Genomic DNA, 21,333 nt, shown 5'->3' with positions numbered 1-21,333 from the left:
GGGGGGGGAGGAGAAAGCTACAAAAGAGATGGGAGCGGAACAAAGCCTGGCGAGTGATAGGTGGATACGGGTGAGGGCGGGTTTGGTTGGCAGATGGGTGGACAAAGGCTAGAGATAAAAAGGAGACAAAAGGATGTCAGATACAGAGAGAAGTGTAGTGGAAATATTGAGCCAGAGGGAGGGATAGAGGTGGAAGAGGCTGTGGGAAAGGGAATGAAAGGAGATCAGAAGGGCAAAAAGGGGCCAGGAGATAGCCCTGGCGGGTAGTATTAAGGACAATCCCAAAAGATTTTATAAATACATAAGGGGGAAAAGGGTAAATACAGAGAGAGAAAGTGGGACCTTGCAGGAATCAAAGCGGTTACCTCTGTATGGAGCCAAAAGGGTTTGGGCAAAGTCCTCAATGAGTATTTCTCCTCTGTATTTACCGAGGGGAAAGACAGTAGGATGGAGGAAATTGGAGCAGACATTGGAAGTGTCTTGAGAGCAGTCAGTGTTACCGTCGAAGAAGTACTGAAGTTACTGTCGTGTATGAAGGTAGACTAATCTCCAGGGCCTGATCAGATATATCCGAGGACATTGCGGGAAACTAGAGAGGAAATTGCGGGAGCCCTGGTTGAAATTCACGAGTCGTCCTTAAATACAGGAGAGGTGCCAGAAGACTGGAGGGTGGCAAATGTTGTGCCTCTTTTCAAGAAGGGCTGTAGGGAAAATGCTGGGCTATAGACCATGAGCTTAACCTCTGTAGTTGGAAAGTTACTAGAGTATTCTGAGCGATAGGTTATACAAGCATTTTGATGGGCAAGGGCTGATTAGGGACAGTCAGCATGGATTTGTACGTGGGAGGTCGTGTCTCACAAATCTGATTGATTTTTTTGAAGACTTGACCAAAAAGGGCGATGAGGGCAGAGCTGTAGATATTGTGTACATGGATTTCAGTAAGGCATTCGACAAGGTTCTGCATGGTAGGCCGCTCTGCAAGGTTAGATCGCATGGGATCCAAGGAGAGATAGCTGAGTGGATAGAAAATTGGCTCCATGGAAGGAAGCAGAGGGTGATTATTGAGTAATGAGGAAGGGTTAGTTAGCAGTCTTGTTGTGCGTGCCCCCTTGGGCAAGAGTGACCATAATATGGTTGAGTTCTTCATTAGGATGGAGAGTGACATTGTTAATTCAGAAACAACGGTTCTGAACTTAAAGAAAGGTAACTTTGAGGGTATGAGACGTGAATTGGCCAAGATTGACTGGCAATTAGTTCTAAAAGGGTTGACGGTGGATATGCAATGGAAGGTATTTAAAGACTGCATGGATGAACTACAAAAATTGTTCATCCCAGTTTGGCAAAAGAATAAATCAGGGAAGGTAGTGCATCCGTGGATAACAAGGGAAATCAGGGATGGTATCAAAGCAAAAGATGATGCGTATAAATTAGCCAGAAAAAGCAGCATACCAGAGGACTGGGAGAAATTCAGAGACCAGCAGAGGAGGACAAAGGGCTTAATTAGGAAAGGGAAAATACATTATGAAAGAAAACTGGCAGGGAACATAAAAACTGACTGCAAAAGTTTTTATAGATATGTGAAGAGAAAGAGATTAGTTAAAACAAATGTAGGTCCCTTGCAGTCAGAAACAGGTGAGTTGATCATGGTGAACAAGGATATGGCGGACCAATTGAATAACTACTTTGGTTCCGTCTTCACTAAGGAAGACATAAATAATCTGCCGGAAATAGCAGGAGATAGAGGAACTGAGTGAAATCCAGGTTAGACGGGAAGTGGTGTTGGGTAAATTGAATGGATTAAAGGCCGATAAATCACCAGGGCCAGATAGGCTGCATCCCAGAGTACTTAAGGAAGTAGCTCCAGAAATAGTGGATGCATTAGTGATAATTTTTCAAAACTCTTTAGATTCTGGAGTAGTACCTGAGGATTGGAGGGTAGCAAACGTAACCCCACTTTTTAAGAAGGGAGGGAGAGAGAAAACGGGGAATTACAGACCAGTTATTCTAACATCGGTAGTGGGGAAACTGCTAGAGTCAGTTATTAAAGATGGGATAGCAGCACATTTGGAAAGTGGTGAAATCATTGGACAAAGTCAGCATGGATTTACGAAAGGTAAATCATGTCTGACGAATCTTATAGAATTTTTCGAGGATGTAACTAGTAGAGTGGATAGGGGAGAACCAGTGGATGTGTTGTATCTGGACTTTCAGAAGGCTTTCGACAAGGTCCCACATAAGAGATTAGTATACAAACTTAAATCACACGGTATTGGGGGTTCAGTATTGATGTGGATAGAGAACTGGCTGGCAAACAGGAAGCAAAGAGTAGGAGTAAACGGGTCCTTTTCCCAATGGCAGGCAGTGACTAGTGGGGTACCGCAAGGCTCAGTGCTGGGACCCCAGCTATTTACAATTTATATTAATGATCTGGATGAGGGAATTGAAGGCAACATCTCCAAGTTTGCGGATGACACTAAGCTGGGGGGCAGTGTTAGCTGTGAGGAGGATGCTAAGAGACTGCAAGGTGACTTGGATAGGCTGGGTGAGTGGGCAAATGTTTGGCAGATGCAGTATAATGTGGATAAATGTGAGGTTATCCACTTTGGTGGCAAAAACAGGAAAGCAGACTATTATCTAAATGGTGGCCGATTAGGAAAAGGGGAGATGCAGCGAGACCTGGGTGTCATGGTACACCAGTCATTGAAAGTAGGCATGCAGGTGCAGCAGGCAGTGAAGAAAGCGAATGGTATGTTAGCTTTCATAGCAAAAGGATTTGAGTATAGGAGCAGGGAGCTTCTACTGCAGTTGTACAGGGTCTTGGTGAGACCACACCTGGAGTATTGCGTACAGTTTTGGTCTCCAAATCTGAGGAAGGACATTATAGCCATAGAGGGAGTGCAGAGAAGGTTCACCAGACTGATTCCTGGGATGTCAGGACTTTCATATGAAGAAAGACTGGATAGACTTGGCTTATACTCGCTAGAATTTAGGAGATTGAGAGGGGATCTTATAGAAACGTACAAAATTCTTATGGGGTTGGACAGGCTAGATGCAGGAAGATTGTTCCCGATGTTGGGGAAGTCCAGGACAAGGGGTCACAGCTTAAGGATAAGGGGGAAATCCTTTAGGACCGAGATGAGAAGAAACATTTTCACACAGAGAGTGGTGAATCTCTGGAACTCTCTGCCACAGAGGGTAGTTGAGGCCAGTTCATTGGCTATATTTAAGAGGGAGTTAGATGTGGCCCTTGTGGCTAAAGGGATCAGGGGGTATGGAGAGAAGGCAGGTACGGGATACTGAGTTGGATGATCAGCCATGATCATATTGAATGGCGGTGCAGGCTCGAAGGGCCGAATGGCCTACTCCTGCACCTATTTTCTATGTATCTATGTATCTATGATGGCGGGAGGTTGCTTCTCAGACTGGAGGCCTGTGACTAATGGTGTACCACAGGGTTCGGTGCTGGGCCCGTTCCTGTTTGTCATCTACATCAATGATTTGGATGAGAACATACAGGTCAAGATTAGCAAATTTGCTCATGATGCAACAGTGAGTGGTTTTGCAGATAGTGAAGATGGTTGTGAAAGATTGCCGCAGGATCTGGATCGATTGGCCAGGTGGGCGGAGGAATGGTTGATGGAATTTAATACAGAGAAGTGTGAGGTGTTGCATTTTGGGACGTTGAACAAGGGCAAGACCTACACAGTACTCGGTAGGCCTTTGGGTAATGTTGTAGAGCAGAGGGATTTAGCAGTTCAGGTGCATGGTTCATTGAAGGTCGTCACAGGTAGATAAAGGCTTTTGGCACTTTGGCCTTCATCAATCAGAGTATTAAGTCAGAGACCATGTTGCAGTTGTATAAGACTTTGGTGAGACCACATCTAGAATATTGTGTTCAGTTCTGGGCAACATGTTATGGGAAAGATATTGTCAAGCTTGAAAGGGTTCAGAAAAGAGTTATGAGGATGTTGCCAGGGCTAGAGGGTGTGAGCTATAGAGAGAGGTTGAGTAGGCTGGGTCTCTATTCCATGGAGCACAGGAGGATGAGGGGAAATCTTATAGAGCTGTACAAAATCATGAGAGGAATAGATCGGGTAGATGCACAGAGTCTCTTGCCCAGAGTAGGGGAATCGAGGACCAGAGGACATGTTCAAGGTGAAGGGGAAAAGATTTAATAGGAATCTGAGGGGTAACTTTTTCACACAAAGGGTGGTGGGTGTATGGAACAAGCTGCCAGAGGAGGTAGTTGAGGCTGGGACTATCCCATCATTTAAGAAACAGTTAGACAGGTACATGGAGAGGACAAGTTTGGAGGGATATGGACCAAGCGCATGCAAGTGGGACTAGTGTAGCTGGGACATTGTTGGCCGGTGTGGGCGAGTTGGGCCGAAGGGCCTGTTTCCACATTGTATCACTCTATGACTCTATGATAGGGTGGAATAGTAGGAGAAATGGGTGCGCGACTGAGTGGGGCTCAGGAGAGAGACTTGCGGGGTGGGAGGAGGGGGGGGGGGGGGGGGCGTGAGTTGGTGTGTAAGCTAGTTACCTGAAACTGGAGATTCCTCATTCATACCATTGGTTTGTCAGTTAACCAAGTGTAATATTGAGGTGATGTTCCTCCAGTTTGCATTGGGCCAAACTCTAGCCATGGCGGGATGTCTGACTAATGTTGCAAGAATTCAGACGTATTCTTCAAGATGCAAGCATGACACAGTGGCTCAGCGGTGGAATTGCTGCCTCACAGCGCCAGAGACTCGGGTTCGATCCTGACTTTGGGTGCTGTCTGTATGGAGTCTGTACGTTCATCTGTGACCATGTGGGCTGTCTCCGAGTGCTCCGGTTTCCTCCCACACTGCAAAGATGTACAGGTTTGTAGGTGAACTGGCATTGGTAAAATTGTAAATTGTTCCTAGTGTGTAGGATAGTGCGTAGGATAGTAGGATTGTGTACAGTGTGATTGCATGTCGCAGTGGGCCGAAGGGCCTATTTCCACACTGCATCTCTAAAAATCTAAACCTTGTCTTTAAGGCTAATTGTTCTCCTCGTCTTAACTATTCCATGCCTGCAGAGGTTTCAGTAGGAAAAACTGAAGAACCCTTATGGAAATACTGAGCAGCAAACCATTTGTGTAAAGTAAAAATATAAAGATAACACACGGCAGCTAGTTTTGTTTATTCACGCGTGGAATGTGGATGTCATTGACAAGGCCAACGTCTGCCAATGATCCTTTAATTGCCCTTGACAGTGGTTCTGAGAGAGTGCCTTGCACTCTTATGGGCTGAGAGAACACACATGATAATCTGAAGGGAAAACAATATACACAGGGTGCTGGAGTAACTCAACAGGTCAGGCAGCATAAAGATAGGCACGGAAAGCAGGAGTAACTCAGCTGGTTAAGATAAGGAGAGAAGAGGAGTGAAAATGTTGAGCCAGAGGGAGGGATATAGGAGGAAGAAGATGGGGAAGGTGAAATTTACTCCGGTAAAATTGCCTTTAGTGTGATGAGAAAGTGGAACATAGAATTAGCGTGACCCGGTGATCGATGGTCGGCGTGGACTCAATGGGCTGAAGGACCCGTTTCCATGCTGTGGCTCTGAATTAACCTAAAACGTTAGGGCGGCAGCGGAGAATTTGGAAGTAGAAGTGTTTCTGACTGCTAGGTTCGTGAATTGAGACGTTTTGGCACAATTCAGCATCTCTTTGCAGAAGGAATCTGTTGCAGCTACAGTGTGCTGGTGAGGAGAGGGAGTAACTCAGAGGATCTGACATGCGATCCTGTGAAATGTTTTTTTGAACAAAAGTGACACAGATTTAGTATTGTGTTACGTTTTCCAGTTCTGTATTATTTGACCTGTAACTGAATAGTTCTGCTTGCAGTGATTTGCCCGACTTCCAGGCAGTCCAGGAGAGTTCATTTGGCAGCACTTGGCTTTTTCATGTGAATGATACACAGGTCTTGAATTTTAATTGTCACTTCAAGGCTTGTTCATTCATGCAAGATGGAGAAAGGCAGGGATATTAAACTAAGTTTTAACTCTGTGAACTTGGGGCAGCACGGTGGCACAGTGGTAGAGTTGCTGCTTTACTGGGCCAGAGACCCGGGTTCGATCCTGACTACGAGTGCTGTCTGTGCGGAGTTTGTACGTTCTCACCTTGACTGCCTGGGTTTTCCCTGGATGCTCCAGTTTCCTCCCACACTCCAAAGACGTACAGATTCGTAGGTTAATTTGGCTTCGGTAAAAATTGTAAATTGTCCCTATTGTGTAGGATAGTGTTAGTGTACGGGGGATAGCTGGTCGGTGCAGACACTGTGGGCCGAAGGGCTTGTTTCCGCACTGTATCTCTAAAATAAACGTGCTTCACAGTCTTGAGAGCTAGAAAGAAATGGTAAAACGTGTTTCCATCTTTCTGTCATTTTATTGAGTGAAAGATACAGCATGGCAACAGGCCCTTCGGCCCACCGGGTCCATTCTGATCATCGATCACCCGTTCACACTAATTCGATGTTATCCCACTATCACATCCACTCCCTGCACATTGGGAATAATTTTGCAGAGGCCAATGAACCTACAAACCCGCAGATGTCTGGAACGTGGGAGGAAACCCACGCGGTCTCAGGGAGAGCGTGCAAACTCCACCCAGACAGCGCCCGAGGTCAGGATCGAACCAGAGTCTCCCGCTCTGTGTGGCAGCATTACTGTGACTGCTTTTTATGCAATTATTCCACACTCTATTTGTTCCCTGTCACATTCAAATACCAAAGGAAAGTGTTGTATTGGGGTCACTTCCGTGCTCCATCAGTCTATCATTGATGTGTAGCTTATTATCTTGGAGAGAGTGAATTAACCTTCTGAGAGTTAAACCTTGTAATGAGAATGAATGGATCACATTGGCAGGGCTAGGTGGTGGAGGCAGATACAATAGAACCATGGGCTTTTAGATGGTCACATCCATACGCAGCCAATAGAGCAATATGGATCACATGCAGGCAGAAGGAATTAATTTAACTTGGCATCATGCTCGGCATAAATATTGTTGGCCAAAGGGCCTGTTCCTGTGCTGTCCTGTCAATAAATAAACAAACTCTGAGGTAGTGGATAGGAGGGCCCATGATAAATGACCTTCAATTATATTTTAAGTTTACCAGTAGCAGTTGTGTTCATTTATATTCCAAACAAATAAATCAAAGGTAAAAGGCCTAACTAAAAGTCTAAGTGCTGGGATAATTCAATGGTTCAGGCAGCATCTGTGGAGGAAACAGATATGTGACATTTTGGGTTGGGAACCTTTTTTCATAGCCAGGAAATCAGAAGAGGCCAGGATGGAGTGAATATGGAGAGGATGTGTTTCCACTAGTGGAGGGTCCAGAACCAGAAGCCTTAGTCTCAGAATAAAAGGACACGCCTTTAGAAAGGGGATGAGGTGGTATTTTTTAGTCAGAGGGTGGTGAATCTGTGGAATTCATTTCCACAAAAGGCTATGGAGACCGTCAACAGATATTCTTAAGGCCAAGATTGATAAATTCTTGATTAACGGGTGTCAGGGGTTCTGGGGAGAAGGCAGGACAATGTTGGGAGGGAAAGTAGCTGTGATTTGCCTTGTGGCTTAATTCTGCTACTATGACTTCAAAGGTTCAAAGGTCACGTACCAATTAAGGTACAGTGAAACTCAAATTACCATACAGCCATACAAAGAAAAGGCAGCAAGACACACAACTACATAAAAGTTAACATAAACATCCACCACAGTGGATTCCCCACGTTCCTCACTGTGATGGAAGGCAGTAAAGACCAAGCTTCTTCCTCCTTATTCTCCCACGGTCGGGGCAGTCGAACCATCCACAGTCGGGGCGATCGAAGCTCCCGCAGCCAGCGATCGGATCCCCCGCATCAGGGCGGTTAAGGCTCCTGTGTCGAGATGGTCGAAACTCCTGCGGCTTGGAGCTCCCGAAGTCAGTCTCTAACCAGGGACCGCGAGCTCCGCAAATATTAAGTCCGCAGGCTCCCGCGGTTGGAGCTCCCAAAGTTTGTCTCCAGCAAAGGCCGCCAGCTCCTCGATGTTAGGCCACAGTGTGGACGGAGAAACGATACGGAAAAAAATTACATCTCCGTCGAGGTAAGAGATTTTAAAAAAGTTTCCCCAACCCCCCCCCCCCCCCCCACATAAAACAAACTAAAGAATACTAAAACATATATTTAACACATACTAAAAAAAAACAACAAAGAAGGAAGGGACAGACAGACTGTTGGCGAGGCAGCCATTGCTGGCGCCATCCGGTCACATGGGCATAAGAGGAGTTCTAAAACATAGCGCCACATATCCATTCCGTCCAGAGCTGCTGCCTGACCCGCTGAGTTCCTCCAGCACTCTGTGTTTTGCTCCACACTCCAGCACTTGCAGTTCCTTGTGTCTCTCCAAAGAGCCGCAGATTAAACCTTGTTAAGTTCCTCTTTTGGCTTCTGAAGGGAAAGAAGATCCTATGAAGGAAAAGGGAGGTGGTAATTTATCTACTTCCCCTCCACACAGTGAATTCTGCCCCTCGGATATCTGGCTTGGATTAGTTCATCAAAAACAGCCAATGAAAATAAAGAGCTTTACAAAAAAACTCATGCAGTTATTGAAGTAGTATTGTGTTGATCATAAGACCCATGAACAGACAGCTCTTCCTGCAGTTTGCTGGGTCTTCCTGCATAATTTCTACATTTTCCCCTTTAATTATCTCATAAAGTATAAAGGCTTTGAGTATTTGCCAACAAAGTCTTGCGCCAACAATTCCACAAGAATTTCCATTCTGCTAGTTAACACATGCATTCTCTTTGTAAAGGCAATGAGTGCAAATAATACAAGCTGTTTTAAATTGTATACTTTTCATCATATTGGGTTCAAAGAGTCCCAGCTCTAGATTGATGGGCCATCCTTCCTGACATTCAGTACCGTTTGAGGTGACACATGTAACTTGTGCACAGCCAGCTCCTGGTTTGTGTCGTGTCGAGCACCATTGGAAATTGCGATCACAAACTTGTGTCGAATTCCTGAAAGCCGCTCAAACTGGACACTCTCCATAGAGTCTCACAAAGGGTGGTGGGTGTATGGAACGAGCTGCCGGAGGAAGTAGTTGAGGCAGGGACTATTGCAATGCTTGAGAAGCAATTAGCTAGGTACATCAATTGACATACAAACCTGCATGTCTTTGGGATGGGTGAGGAAACTGGAGCACCCGGAGGAAACCCATGTGCTCATAGGGAGAACATGCAAACTCCTCACAAACAGCACGCAAGGTCAGGATCAAATCTGAATCCCTGACGCTGGTAGGCAGCGGTTCCAGCAGCTGTACCATTGAAAACGCCAGTCCCATGCCTCTACGCCCTAGCTGGTATTGCCCCCCCCATATCAGACGATCCATCGTCGCCCAAGACGAGCGGAGAGCACAGGAGATCGATACCAGGCACCCCCTGCACGGACACACAGCACCTCCACCCCGACTGAAATCCAGAGCCAGTTTCTTGCAGACAGTCCCACCTCTCCAGACAACCAAAGAAACAGCAAGGACCAACATCTGGAAAGATGAATGGAACCAGCTCAACACACGAGCCCACGACTGGATGGAGAGAGGAATCACTCCGACTGAATGCCTCGCCAGCGGGCACGACCTCCCATGGCCAACCTGGAAGACCCTCAACAGATTACGAGTGGAGCAGGGGAGGTGCAAAGCACTTATGAAAGCATGGAACTACCAGGCAGAAGACACATGCAGCTGTGGAGCAGTACAGACAATGTCCCACCTACTGGACCTAGTGTGACGACGCCCCCCCAGTGCAGCCCCCAGGACCTGGCTGTACCGACCCGACCAGCTGTGACCTGCGCCAGATACTGGCAGAACGACATCTGAGATTGCAACGGACTCGAAGGAAAAAAAAAAAAAAAAAAAAAAACCCATTGAAAAGAACATGCATTTTAGGGGAAATGGAATTCACTGCAGTGAAATAAATATTACTGTTCAAATTTCCTGATCATACTGGATGTTAATATTATTTCAGTTGCTAGCTACAAGGGACTTGACCCTTGGGGCATGGGTTCAAATCCCACTCCTGAGCCTATAGTCGAGGTTGTAGAACATTCCAGGGAACTTTTGTAAACTTGGTACCCCGGCCAAAATCTCTGCCTCAGTCATCATTCGAAGCATAACTGCTCTATTATCTGCAATTCTTGCATTGCTTTCATGTGAATGGGAACTGAAGGCTTGGAATCATCATTATACTTTATACTTTAGAGATTCGGCGCGGAAACAGTCCCTTCGGCCCAACCAAGTCTGTGCCAACCAGTGATCACACCGTACGCTAGCACTGGGGACAAATTTATAATTTTTTTACCAAAGCCAATTAACCTACAAACCTGCATGTCTTTGGAGTGTGGCAGGAAATCGGAGCACGAGGAATAAACCCTTGCGGTCACAGGGAGAACATACAAACTCTGTGCTGACATCACCCGTAGTCGGGATCGAACCCGAGTCCCTGGCGCTGTTAGGCAGCAGCACAACCGTTGCACCACTGTGCTGCGCTATAAATGCATATTCCTTTCTTCGATGCATAAGTTAAAGAAAAAAACAACATATTTCATACTGCAATGTTTCAATCAACTACCACGATGAATTTGAGAAACATTCTGCCAACTCCAGAACTTTGTTTTCCTATACCACAGTTTAGAGTGTGTGAAAATGCCATATCATTTTAAACATCCTATTCAAAACCCTGGCTTTAAGGTGTCATAAACATCACAATTGTTTTTACTGTACGTTAATATTTTTTTAGTTTTAATAGGAAACTCTTTGTCTGGTTGCTTGCATATAAATTTATTCTAAAGCATAATAAAAAAAACTCCTCAGCAGATTTGTTTCTGCTATTTTCCAGCAGTAGACTTTTAGCAAAGATCTCAGTTTATTTTATCAGCTGAGATCCGAGTTAGAAATGTTGTCATTAAGGAGCTTCTTAGCTGAGAGAAAGGGACCTGATTTTATTAACTCTTCTGTGCCAGATCAGTAGCAAGACATGTTATTTGGATGAAACTAGTTGCTTAGAGGCAGGCATTGCTGGAGTGGCACAGTGTCGCAGCAGTAGAGTTACTGCCTTACAGCGCCAGAGACCTGGGTTCGAGCCTGACTACGGGTGCTGTCTGCACAGAGTTTGTACTTTCTCTCTGTGACCGCGTGGGTTTTCTCCGGATGCACCGGTTTCCTTCCACACTCTAAGGCCGTACAGGTTTGTAAGTTAATTGGCTTCAGTGAAAAATTATCCCTCGTATATAGGATAGTGTTAGCATACGGGGTGATCATTAGTTGGCGCATACTCGGTGGGCTGAAGGCCCTGTTTCCGCTCTGTATCTCAAAAGCCAAGAGTCTAAAGTCCAAAAGGAGAGTGCGGAAGGACAATTTTACGTTGAAGAGAAAGTCAGACACTACATTCCTTCCCTGACCACCTGAACCAAACCCTGTGCACTAGTAAAGAAGGCAGACCATGTGTTCATATTCTGGTCAAACATATTGGGTTTGAGTTGGATTAGTCTTTGCCATGTTGGTCTGGCTGAGTTCTTTTTCAGCTTGGGGGTGATTTACTTGGTAGGAAAACCTCAATAAATGTCACATATATGGTGTGCTGCCATTCGAAAACATTTCCATCTGAAAGTAATGAATGAGTACAGTTTGGGAACATTCTACCACAAGTGCCTCAACGTAATTTGTATCAATAGATTCACAACATTTAAGAAATATTTGGACAGGTACATAGACAGGGTAGCTTTAGAGAAGATAGACACAAAAAGCTGGAGTAACTAAGTGGGACAGGCAACATCATTGGAGAGAAGGAATGGGTGATGTTTCCGGTCAAGACTCTACGTGAAACGTCATCCACTCCTTCCCTCCTGAGATGCTGCCTGTCCTGCTGAGTTATTCCTGCTTTTTACGTCTATCTTCGGTTTAAACCAGCATCTGCAGTTCCTTCCTACACATTATTGCCTCCCACCACAGTGTAGAATGTTGATTCCACTGTGGGGGATGTTCATGTTGTATTCTACTGTGTATTGTGCTCTTTTTGATTGTGTGGCTGCATGGTAAATCAAATTCCACTCTACCTTAATTGGTGCATGTGGCAATAAATAGGTACATTGGGTCAAACACAGGCAGGTGAGACTAGTGTAGAGGGGGCATACAAAGTTTGGAAGAAGGAATTGCAGAAGCTGGTTTACACCAAAGATAGACACAAATTGCTGGAGTAACTCAGCAGGTCAGACAGTATTGCTGGAAAAAAGGAATAGGTGACGTTTTCTATCTTCACTGTTGATGGGGCATGTTGGTCGGCGTGGGCAATATGGGCCAAAAGGCCTTTTTCCATGATGTATGTCTCTTCCCTACAACCATCAGACTATTAAACATCACAACTTCCAAATATGCTTCGAATTATATAGATTTTGGGGAAAACAAATTGGACTGCTCTATTATTGTTTGTTTATTTGTCTGTTTTACTGAACTTTTTTAGTTATTTATGGGTTTTATTGTGTTTACATAACTGTTGTGGTTCCGTTTCGGTACATATGACAATAAAACGCTCTTGACTTGAATGTTTATAATTCTCTAACTATGGATGCAACGGAATTCACTTTCATATCATCAGGGCTGCACAGTGAAGTAGTGTAACTGCCTTGCAGAGTCAGAGACAGAAGTTCGATTCTGACTATGGGCACTGTCTGTACGGAGTTTGTACGTTCTCCCTGTGACCACATGGGCTTTCTCCGGGTGCTCTGGTTTCCTCTGGCATTCCAAAGACGTACAGGTTTGTAGTTTAATTGGCCTCTGTAAATTGTAAATTGTCCCTAGTGTGCAGGAAAGTGCTAGTGTACAGGTTGATTTCTGGTCGGCACGGACTCAGTGGACTGAAGGGCCTGTTTTCATGCTGTAACTCTAAACTACACGAAATACACTAATCCGATCTGCCAAAGTTTGCACTTTATAGCATTTGTTTAAGTTCAGATTTCAAGCAGAACCTCTGTATGTTAATGACGGTTTGGTTAGATTGAGGTGTGGACAATACTAGTGCTTGGGTCAACTTCAGATTGCCCATGGATGAGTCTGGTTTAAATTTTAAAATAATCGGACCTTGAAGGAAAAACAGATGATTGGTGAGGTATCCATGGCAACAAGAGATCTGAAAATACAGGTTGTATAAAGATCCAATAAAACCACCTGAAAGGTACCCAATGTAAAAGATTGGCAAGTATATATATAAATATTTATTGATGACCTCTCGTGCTGTTGGTAAGAGATCTCAGGGAATATCAGTAGCACCTGGAATAGATGCAGTAGTAGAAATTGGAATTATGTGCAGTGAAAATCTAAATTTTTAATAACTCTTCATTTGATGCATATGTTATACAGGACATTAAGGAGAAAATTGTAACTTTTAAACATGGACGGTAGATTAAAAATTGTTAATGATAAAAAATTGTTAATGGTCCCTAATGTGTAGGATAGTGCTAGTATACTGGTCGGCATGGACTTGGTGGGCCGAAGGGCCTGCTTCTGCACTGTATCTCTAAAGTGAATTCCAAAGTCAATGTTTTTATAATCTAATGCAGGACATCTGCTCTTTTCAATTTCTCCCCTACAGCTTTCATTTTCAGTGTCTAATTAGGATTGATAGTAAAGACAAAGTATTGACAATGATCTGCACCAGAAAATCCACTGACTGAAATGGAAGTTCAATTGACGCTTGCTGTGAACGGCATAAAGTGTGGAACAGGAGGCATTGGAGAAAGAGTTCTCACTGTTCTCCATGGATTGATGGTGGTAGCATTAGTAATACTGATCATGCTTTGTTGTTCCTTGTGACCATCTCATCAATGAATCAATGAATGAAGAAAGAAGATGAGGCTTTACATTTTAAATTTTGAATTGTCTGAACCTGGGACAAAGGAATTTGCCCTGAAAGAGCTCTAATTGAATTTTGACAGAGGAAATAAAAAAATCTTTGATGTGACCTTCCTTGTGGTGTTTGAAGTGCTTTCCTTTTGAAGAAAACTGGAAAGTGAGTCACCCAATGATTCACTATTCCTGCCACGTTTTTGTACAGAAGAGATTTATTAGGGGAGAGATCTTCGTTTTGGTTTAAAATGAATTCTCTTTGAATTCTGTGGTCTCTATTCAGTGGCAAATTAAATAATTTTAATCCACATGGACTTCACTGAGAGTTTTCAAACATGAAATATTTTTTTCCTACTTGTTTGCCAGTTCCATCGGTTGAAATCTCTTCTCAGACCCCATTTGACCCTGCCAATGTTTTATTTTTTGCTGCTTTTTAATGAAACAATTTAATGTTTTTCTTTTAAGCAAAATGCTGGTATAATGGTTAAGGCTAGATGCAGGATAGAAGGGAGGACTCGAAGCTTTTGTGCTTCAGTCAGTTGGAGGGTCTGTTTTTGACTATAGTTCTTGGCAGATCGACGTAGCTTTTAGATGGTAGCTTCAAAAGTCAGCTAAATCATTGCAAACCAACGTTTTCTTAAATTTGCTTCAAGCAATGGCTGCCATAGTAATCCCTGCAGAAATAACTTCTCCCCTCCTCCCCCCAAAATAAAATGTAACAACATTTGACGCACGCCTCCTTTCTCCTCTCACCTCTCAATGTCTCAGAAGTTATTCGTCCAAAATAAAATCTCTGCCAGTTTGCTGCTGCCCTTTTAACAATAGTGCCGATTGAAGCAGACACAAGAAGCTGGCAGACCACCAGGATATGTGAAGCTGGCAGTCAGTTCAGTTCTCTGCTCTTTTTATGTATTCAAAAAAAAGTTGCAAGGGTTTTAGAAAATCGCTTGGAGAACTTAGATTTTTGGATAAAGACCAACAAGATGGCAGGAAAATGTTGCATCGTCCTTGTCTGCAGTAGGAATGCATTATCCTCATTCACCCTCCTTCCCATCAAGTTCCCAATATTCTGTCTACCGTGTCTACCGAAATACACAATAAATATTCAAGAGGCGGCTATGTAAGATGATTTATAAGCAATGTGCTGGAACTAGACTACACAGTACAATGACTTCTTAATTGCTGCTTCCTAAATCATTTTTGCTCCATTATTAATGGTATTACTCATTGGTGATTAGAAAATTTTTGGGGCAAGGAAGGAATATGATAGAGGCGCAACAAACTGCAAATGCTGGGATCTTGTGTACAGCACAAAGTGTTAGAGTAACTCAGCGGGTCAGGCAGCATATGTTCATGTTCGAGGTGCACAATTTGGCCATTCGGCCCATCAAGTCTACTCTGCCATTGAATCATGGCTGATACATCCTTCCCTCTCGACCCCATTCTCCTACCTTCACCCCATAACCCCTGACACCCTTACTAATCAAGAATCCGTCATTCTCAGCTTTAAAAATATCCGTTAACTTGTCCTCGTCTGTGGCAATGAATTCCACGGATTCACCACCCTTTGAATTAAAGAAATTCGTCCTTCTAAATTCCAGCGAGTTTAGGCCCAGTGCCATCAAACGCTCATCACCCAATCATTCCTGGGATCATTCTTGTAAACCTCCTCTGGACCGTCTCCAATGTCAGCAAAACTGCTCTCAATACTCCAAATAATGTCTGACCAGTGTCTTGCAAAGCCTCAACAATACATCCCTGGAGCATCTCTGGAGGACATGGATAGGTGACGTTTTGCATTGTGACCCTTTCTTCAGACTGCTTGTCTGGAGGGAGAATGTTGGAAGAGAGGTGGGGACAGGACACAACTCCCATCCCCAAATCCCACATTCTCCTTTTATCCCTTCTCCCCCCCCCCCCCCACCCCCTGCCCCTTGCCCCATTCCATCTGTACTGTTTTATGTTCCACTTAACCATTTTTTCAATGCCTAGATTTTTTTAACCTGTTTAAACCTTTGTGACCGATTCACATGAATTATATATTAGTTACCCCCAATATTTTTTTTCTCAGAAGGCTCAAATCCTTCAATGTGTGTAATGATATGCTGCACATGTTTTACAACACTGTGGTTGCAAGTGTTATTTTCTACGCTGTTGTCTGCTGGGGCAACAGCATTAGTGCAAAAAACAACAAGAAGCTGGACAAACTGGTTAAACGAGCTAGCTCAGTGCTGGAGGGGAGAGTAGACTCTGGGATGGATGGGCTTGAGAGGCGTATGAGGCACAAGGTGCAGGTCATCCTGAAAAACCCCGGGCATCCCCTCCATGTAATTCTGGAGAGTCAAAAGAGCACTCGGAACAACAACCGGCTCCTGTCCCTGCCCTGTAGAACGGAGCGGTTCAGGAGATCCTTCACCCCTGCAGCCATTAGATTTTATAATTTGGACCGCTAGGCTGTAGGGGGATGCATTTTGCAATTTTTAATTTTTAATTGTTAATTATTGGTCTTTTTAAGTATTTATTGCTCTCAGGTAGTGTCCACATTGTATTCTATGTATTTTCTGTCTGCGTTCGTTTTGAATCTGTGGGGGCTTCTGGACATCTGAATTTCCCTGAGGGGATCAATAAAGTATTTATTATTAAATTATTATTTGATGATAAACTTGGGTGGTGGGGTGGATAACTTTTAGACTTCAGATATTAGATTTTAGAGATGCAGCGTGGAACCAGACCTGTCAGCCCACTAAGTCCGCACTGTTTTGCGATCACCTCGTACACTATCACACATCCACTAGGGACAATTTTACCACAAACCAAAACCACTTAAACTACAAACCTGTACGTCTTTGGAGTGTGGGAGGAAACCGGAGCACCCGAAGAAAACCCACGTGGTCACAGGGAGAACGTACAAACTCTGTACAGACAGCACCCGTAGTCAGGATCGAACCTGGGTCTCTGGTGCTGTGAGGCAGTAACTCTACTGCCACACCATCCTGCTGCCAAGGGAGTTAGAAATATGGTAATTGGGGAGATGAGTAAAATGGCATTTTGCTAAAATTATATATTTTTTCCTTTGTTTTAGGAATCACAAGGACTGCAAGTGGAAAATTGCGAAGAACTGCTGACATCAGCAATTCACGTGAGTAACCTCGTGATCCCTAAGGCTGTTCTGAATTTGAGCTTCTCGTGTAGCACACGGCATTTATGCCAAAGTTTATGCTTTATATCAAGATTTCTCCCCTCCATTCTTAGACACAACATGCTGGGGTAACTCAGCAGGTCAGGCAGCATCTCTGGAGAACACTGATATCTGGAGAATTGAACACCTGTCCATTTTCTCCAGAGATGCTGCCTGACCCGCTGAGTTACTCCAGCATTTTGTATCAACCTTTGGAATAAACCAGCATCTGCAGTTCATTTTATTGCATTTCATCCATCGGTACACTCCTTTGGAACACAGAACATGGAAAAGTACAGTACAGGAACCGACACTTCATCCCACAGTGTCTGTGCCGACCATAATGCCAAGAATAACGAATCTCCTCTGCCTGCACGTGATCCATATCCCTCCATTCCCTGCATATCCATGCGCCTATCTAATAGCCTCTCAAACGCCACTATCACATCTGCCTCCACCCCCTCCCCTGGCAGCGCGTTCCAGGCACCTACCACCTGGGAAATACTTTCCCTCTCTCACCTAAAGCTATGCTCTCTAGTGGCGTTCTCTATGCTCTCTAGTGGCGTTCTTTTGACTTTTGAACCTATCTATGCCTCTCATCATTTTATACACATTCATCAGGTCTCCCCTCAACCTCCAGCATTCTAGGGAAAACAATCCAAGGTTGCCCACTCTCCATGGTGGCACAGCAGGTGGAGATGCTGTCTCACAGTGCCAGAAATTCGGGATCAACCCTAACTTCAGATGCTGTCTGTGTGGAGTTTGCGCATCATCCCTATGACTGCGTGAGTTTCCAACGCGGGCACCAGTTTCCTCCCACATCTCAAATACATGCGGCATTGTAGGTTAATTAGCCTCTGTAAATTGCCCCGGGTGTGGAGGGAATATGTAGATCTAGTGTGTGAATGGATGATTGGTGGTCAGCGTGGACTCGGTGGGCCTATGTACCTGTTTCAATGCTGTATCTCTAAGCTAGACTCTCCTTGTTGAGACTATGCCCTGATCTGAGTAAACCTCTTCTGCACCCTCTTCAAAGCTTTCCTGTAATTGGGTGATCTGAACGACGCACTACTCCAAATGCAGCCGAACCCAAGTCTCACAAAGCTGCATCATGACTCCCTCACTCTTTTACTCAATGCCCTGACCAATGGTTTATGTATGGCAAGCCTTCCTTACCACTATCAACATGACATACGCCTTCCTTACCACTCTATCAACTTGTGCTGCCACCTTCAGAATTGGAACTGGACCTCTGCACACAATGCTGTTGAGGTTCTTGCCATCAACTCTCTAGCTTCACCTTTGATTCAACCTCCCAAAGAGCAACACCTCATACTTGTTCGGAATAAACTCCATCTGACATTTCTCTGTCCATTTCTGCAGTTGATCATAGAACATAGAACAGTACAGCATTGGAATAGGCCAATTGGCCCACAATGTTTGTCAAGTTAAACTGATTTAATCTGCCTGCAAATGATCCATATCCCTCTATTCCCTTCACTTCCATGTGTCTATCCAAAAGCCGTGTAAACACCACTACCGGATCCACCTCCACCGCCAAAGTATTCCAGGACTCCACCACACTCTGTTTAAAACAAATATATAATAATTGCCGCAAATCTCCATTAAACTTTCCTCCTCTCACCTTATCCACAATTCTTGGATATTTCCACCCTGGGAGAAAGGTTCTGACTGTCTACACTATCTATGTCTCTCATAATTTAATAAACTTCTATCCTCTCCACTCAACCTCTGAGGTTCGAGAGAAAACGATCCAAGTCTATGCAATATCTCCCTGTAGCTGAAACAATCTAATCCAGGCAGCATTCTGGTAAATCTCCTCTGCACCATCTTCAAAGCCACAACATCTTTTATTTTATGTGGGAACAAAGAACTGCAGTCGCTGGTTTATACCAAAAATAGACGCACAGTGCTGGAGTAACTCAGCGGGTCAGACAGCATCTCTGCAGAAAAAAGGATAAGTGATGGTTCATGTTGGGACCCTTCTTCAGACTGAAGAAGGGTTCCACTCTGAAACTTCGCCTTTGCTTTATCTCTGGAGTTCTGCCTGACCCATTGAGTTACTCCTGCACTTTGTGTCTGTCTTTTGTTTTATGTATTTCTATTTCCAACCCGTCTCGTTGTTTTCTTGTTTTTTATTCTCTTTATCTTCCAAGCAAGATGTGATCATTTTGTTTTAGTTATTGAAATACATTACCTCATTCTTGTGTTAAAGTTTTTCATTGTGTTGATTGAAAGATACAACAAAGAAACAGGCCCTTCGATCCCCCGAGTCCACGCCGACCATTGATCACACGTTCTCAATGTGTCGACATTACCCCATTTTCACATCCACTCCCTGCACACTATGGGGGCAATTGACCTACAAATCAACACATGTGTGAGCTGTGGAAGGAGGCCGGAACACCTGGAGGAAACCCACGTGGGTCACGGTGGCGCAGAGGTAGAGTTGTTGCCTTACAGCACTTGCAGCGCCGGGGGCCTGGGTTCGTTCCCGACTATGAGTGCTGTCTGTACGGAGTCTGTATATTTCTCCCCGTGACCTGCCTGGGTTTTCTCCGAGATCTTCGGCATCCTCCCACACTCCAAAGACGTACAGGTATGTAGGTTAATTGGCTTGGTGTATATGTAAAAATTGTCCCTAGTGTGTGTAAGATAGTGTTAATGTGTGGGGATCGCTGGTCGGTGCAGACCCAGTGGGCCGAAGGGCCTGTTTCCATGCTGTATCTCTAAACTAAACTAAAATGGTCACTGATAGAACATGCAAACTCCATGCGGAGAGCACCGGAGGTCAAGATTGAACGGATCTCTGGCGCTGTGAGGCATCAGCTGCACCACTGTGTCACCCCTTGGCCAATGAGGTACCCATCTTGTACCTTTTATTCCTGTCATCCTGTAATGTTTTGGGGGTTTGGATGATGTGTACTTCATTTATTCCAGTTTACATCATTTTCTCACAGTAGTTAATCTAGTTTTCTTTCATTTGGGGCCTAATTTGTAATCTTGATCGAAAACTGTTATTTTGTCATTGGGATCAATGGGTATACTGTCTCAGCTGAAGTATAAATCTAACTCCGTAATGCACTTAGATAAAACGATCAGATAGCAAAACGACAGAGAGCTTGGCTCAGTATGGAGGATGATGAAAGCACGAATGAACTAACCTGCTTGGCCACACTTGATGGGGATCAGGAGAAATACTATCAATTGCATTAACATTCAAAACTTTGGAGTAAATTTAATTTCGGAGAGATCACCACGTGGACAAAAGTAAAAGAGCAACCTATTTACACTCTACTCTATCTTTCATTTTTAATCGATTCAACAAAATTGCCCATTTTACACTTCTGTCCATGATTAATTCAAATACTATTGGTTCTTTGTGTCGGAAGGAACAGGTTGCATAGACACGCGGTCTCTTGCCCAGATAAGGGGAATTGAGGTCCAGAAGACATAGGTTTAAGGTGAGGGGGAAAAGATTTATTAGAAATCTGAGTGGTAACTTATTCACACAATGGGTGGCTGGTGTATGGAATGAGCTGCCAGAGGAGTTCATTGAGGCACAGACTATTTCAATGTTTAAAAACAATTAGACAGGGACATTGATAGGACAGATGTAGAGAGATACTAGACCAAGTGGGACCGTTTGGTCCCAGTCACATGGGAGGCCTGGTCCCCCAAAGCAATCTGTTCCCCCAACGCAATATTCCACCACACACCCATAGCCCCCAACTGCGCAGGTGCGGCTCATTTCCCCTCATCCCCCAGCACTCCATCCCCCTCTTCACCCTCCCTCTTCTTTCCCCTCTCCTCCTCCCCTCCCCCAATCCCTCCCTCACCTCTCCCTCCCTCTCCTTTCCCCTATCCTCAGTCCCTCCCTCCCTCCCTCCCTCCCTCACTCACTCACTCACTCACTCCCTCCCTCCCTCACTCACTCACTCACTCACTCACTCACTCACTCACTCACTCACTCACTCACTCCCTCCTTAACTCCCTCCCTCCCTCCTTAACTCCCTCCCTCCCTCCCTCCCTCCCTCGCTACCACCCACCTATCCCTCTATCCCCCCACCCCCCACAATCCACACCTCCCCCTATCCCCCCACTATCACTCCTAACCTCCCCACTGCCTCCCCTCCCTCTATACCCCACTCCCTACCTCCCCCACTACCCCCTCCTCTCCCTCTATTCCCCGTCCTCTCCCACTCTCCCTCCTCACCTCCTCCCT

At 44.7% G+C, this 21,333-nt stretch overlaps 1 protein-coding gene across 2 annotated transcripts in view; it reads left to right on the top strand.

The window, feature by feature from the left end:
- The window catches only part of septin9 (septin 9), a 311,371-nt gene that overhangs the window by 24,648 nt on the left and 265,390 nt on the right, over positions 1 to 21,333 (top strand). For both annotated transcript variants that reach the window (XM_033044636.1, XM_033044632.1), the window contains exon 2: positions 16,992 to 17,048. In XM_033044636.1, the coding sequence (XP_032900527.1) occupies positions 16,992 to 17,048 (57 nt within the window). The remainder of the gene's footprint in view (positions 1 to 16,991; positions 17,049 to 21,333) is intronic.

Source organism: Amblyraja radiata, chromosome 26 (assembly GCF_010909765.2).
Source record: "Amblyraja radiata isolate CabotCenter1 chromosome 26, sAmbRad1.1.pri, whole genome shotgun sequence".
In the NCBI taxonomy this organism is placed as follows: domain Eukaryota; kingdom Metazoa; phylum Chordata; class Chondrichthyes; order Rajiformes; family Rajidae; genus Amblyraja; species Amblyraja radiata.
This window is presented reverse-complemented; position numbering and strand designations above follow the sequence as displayed.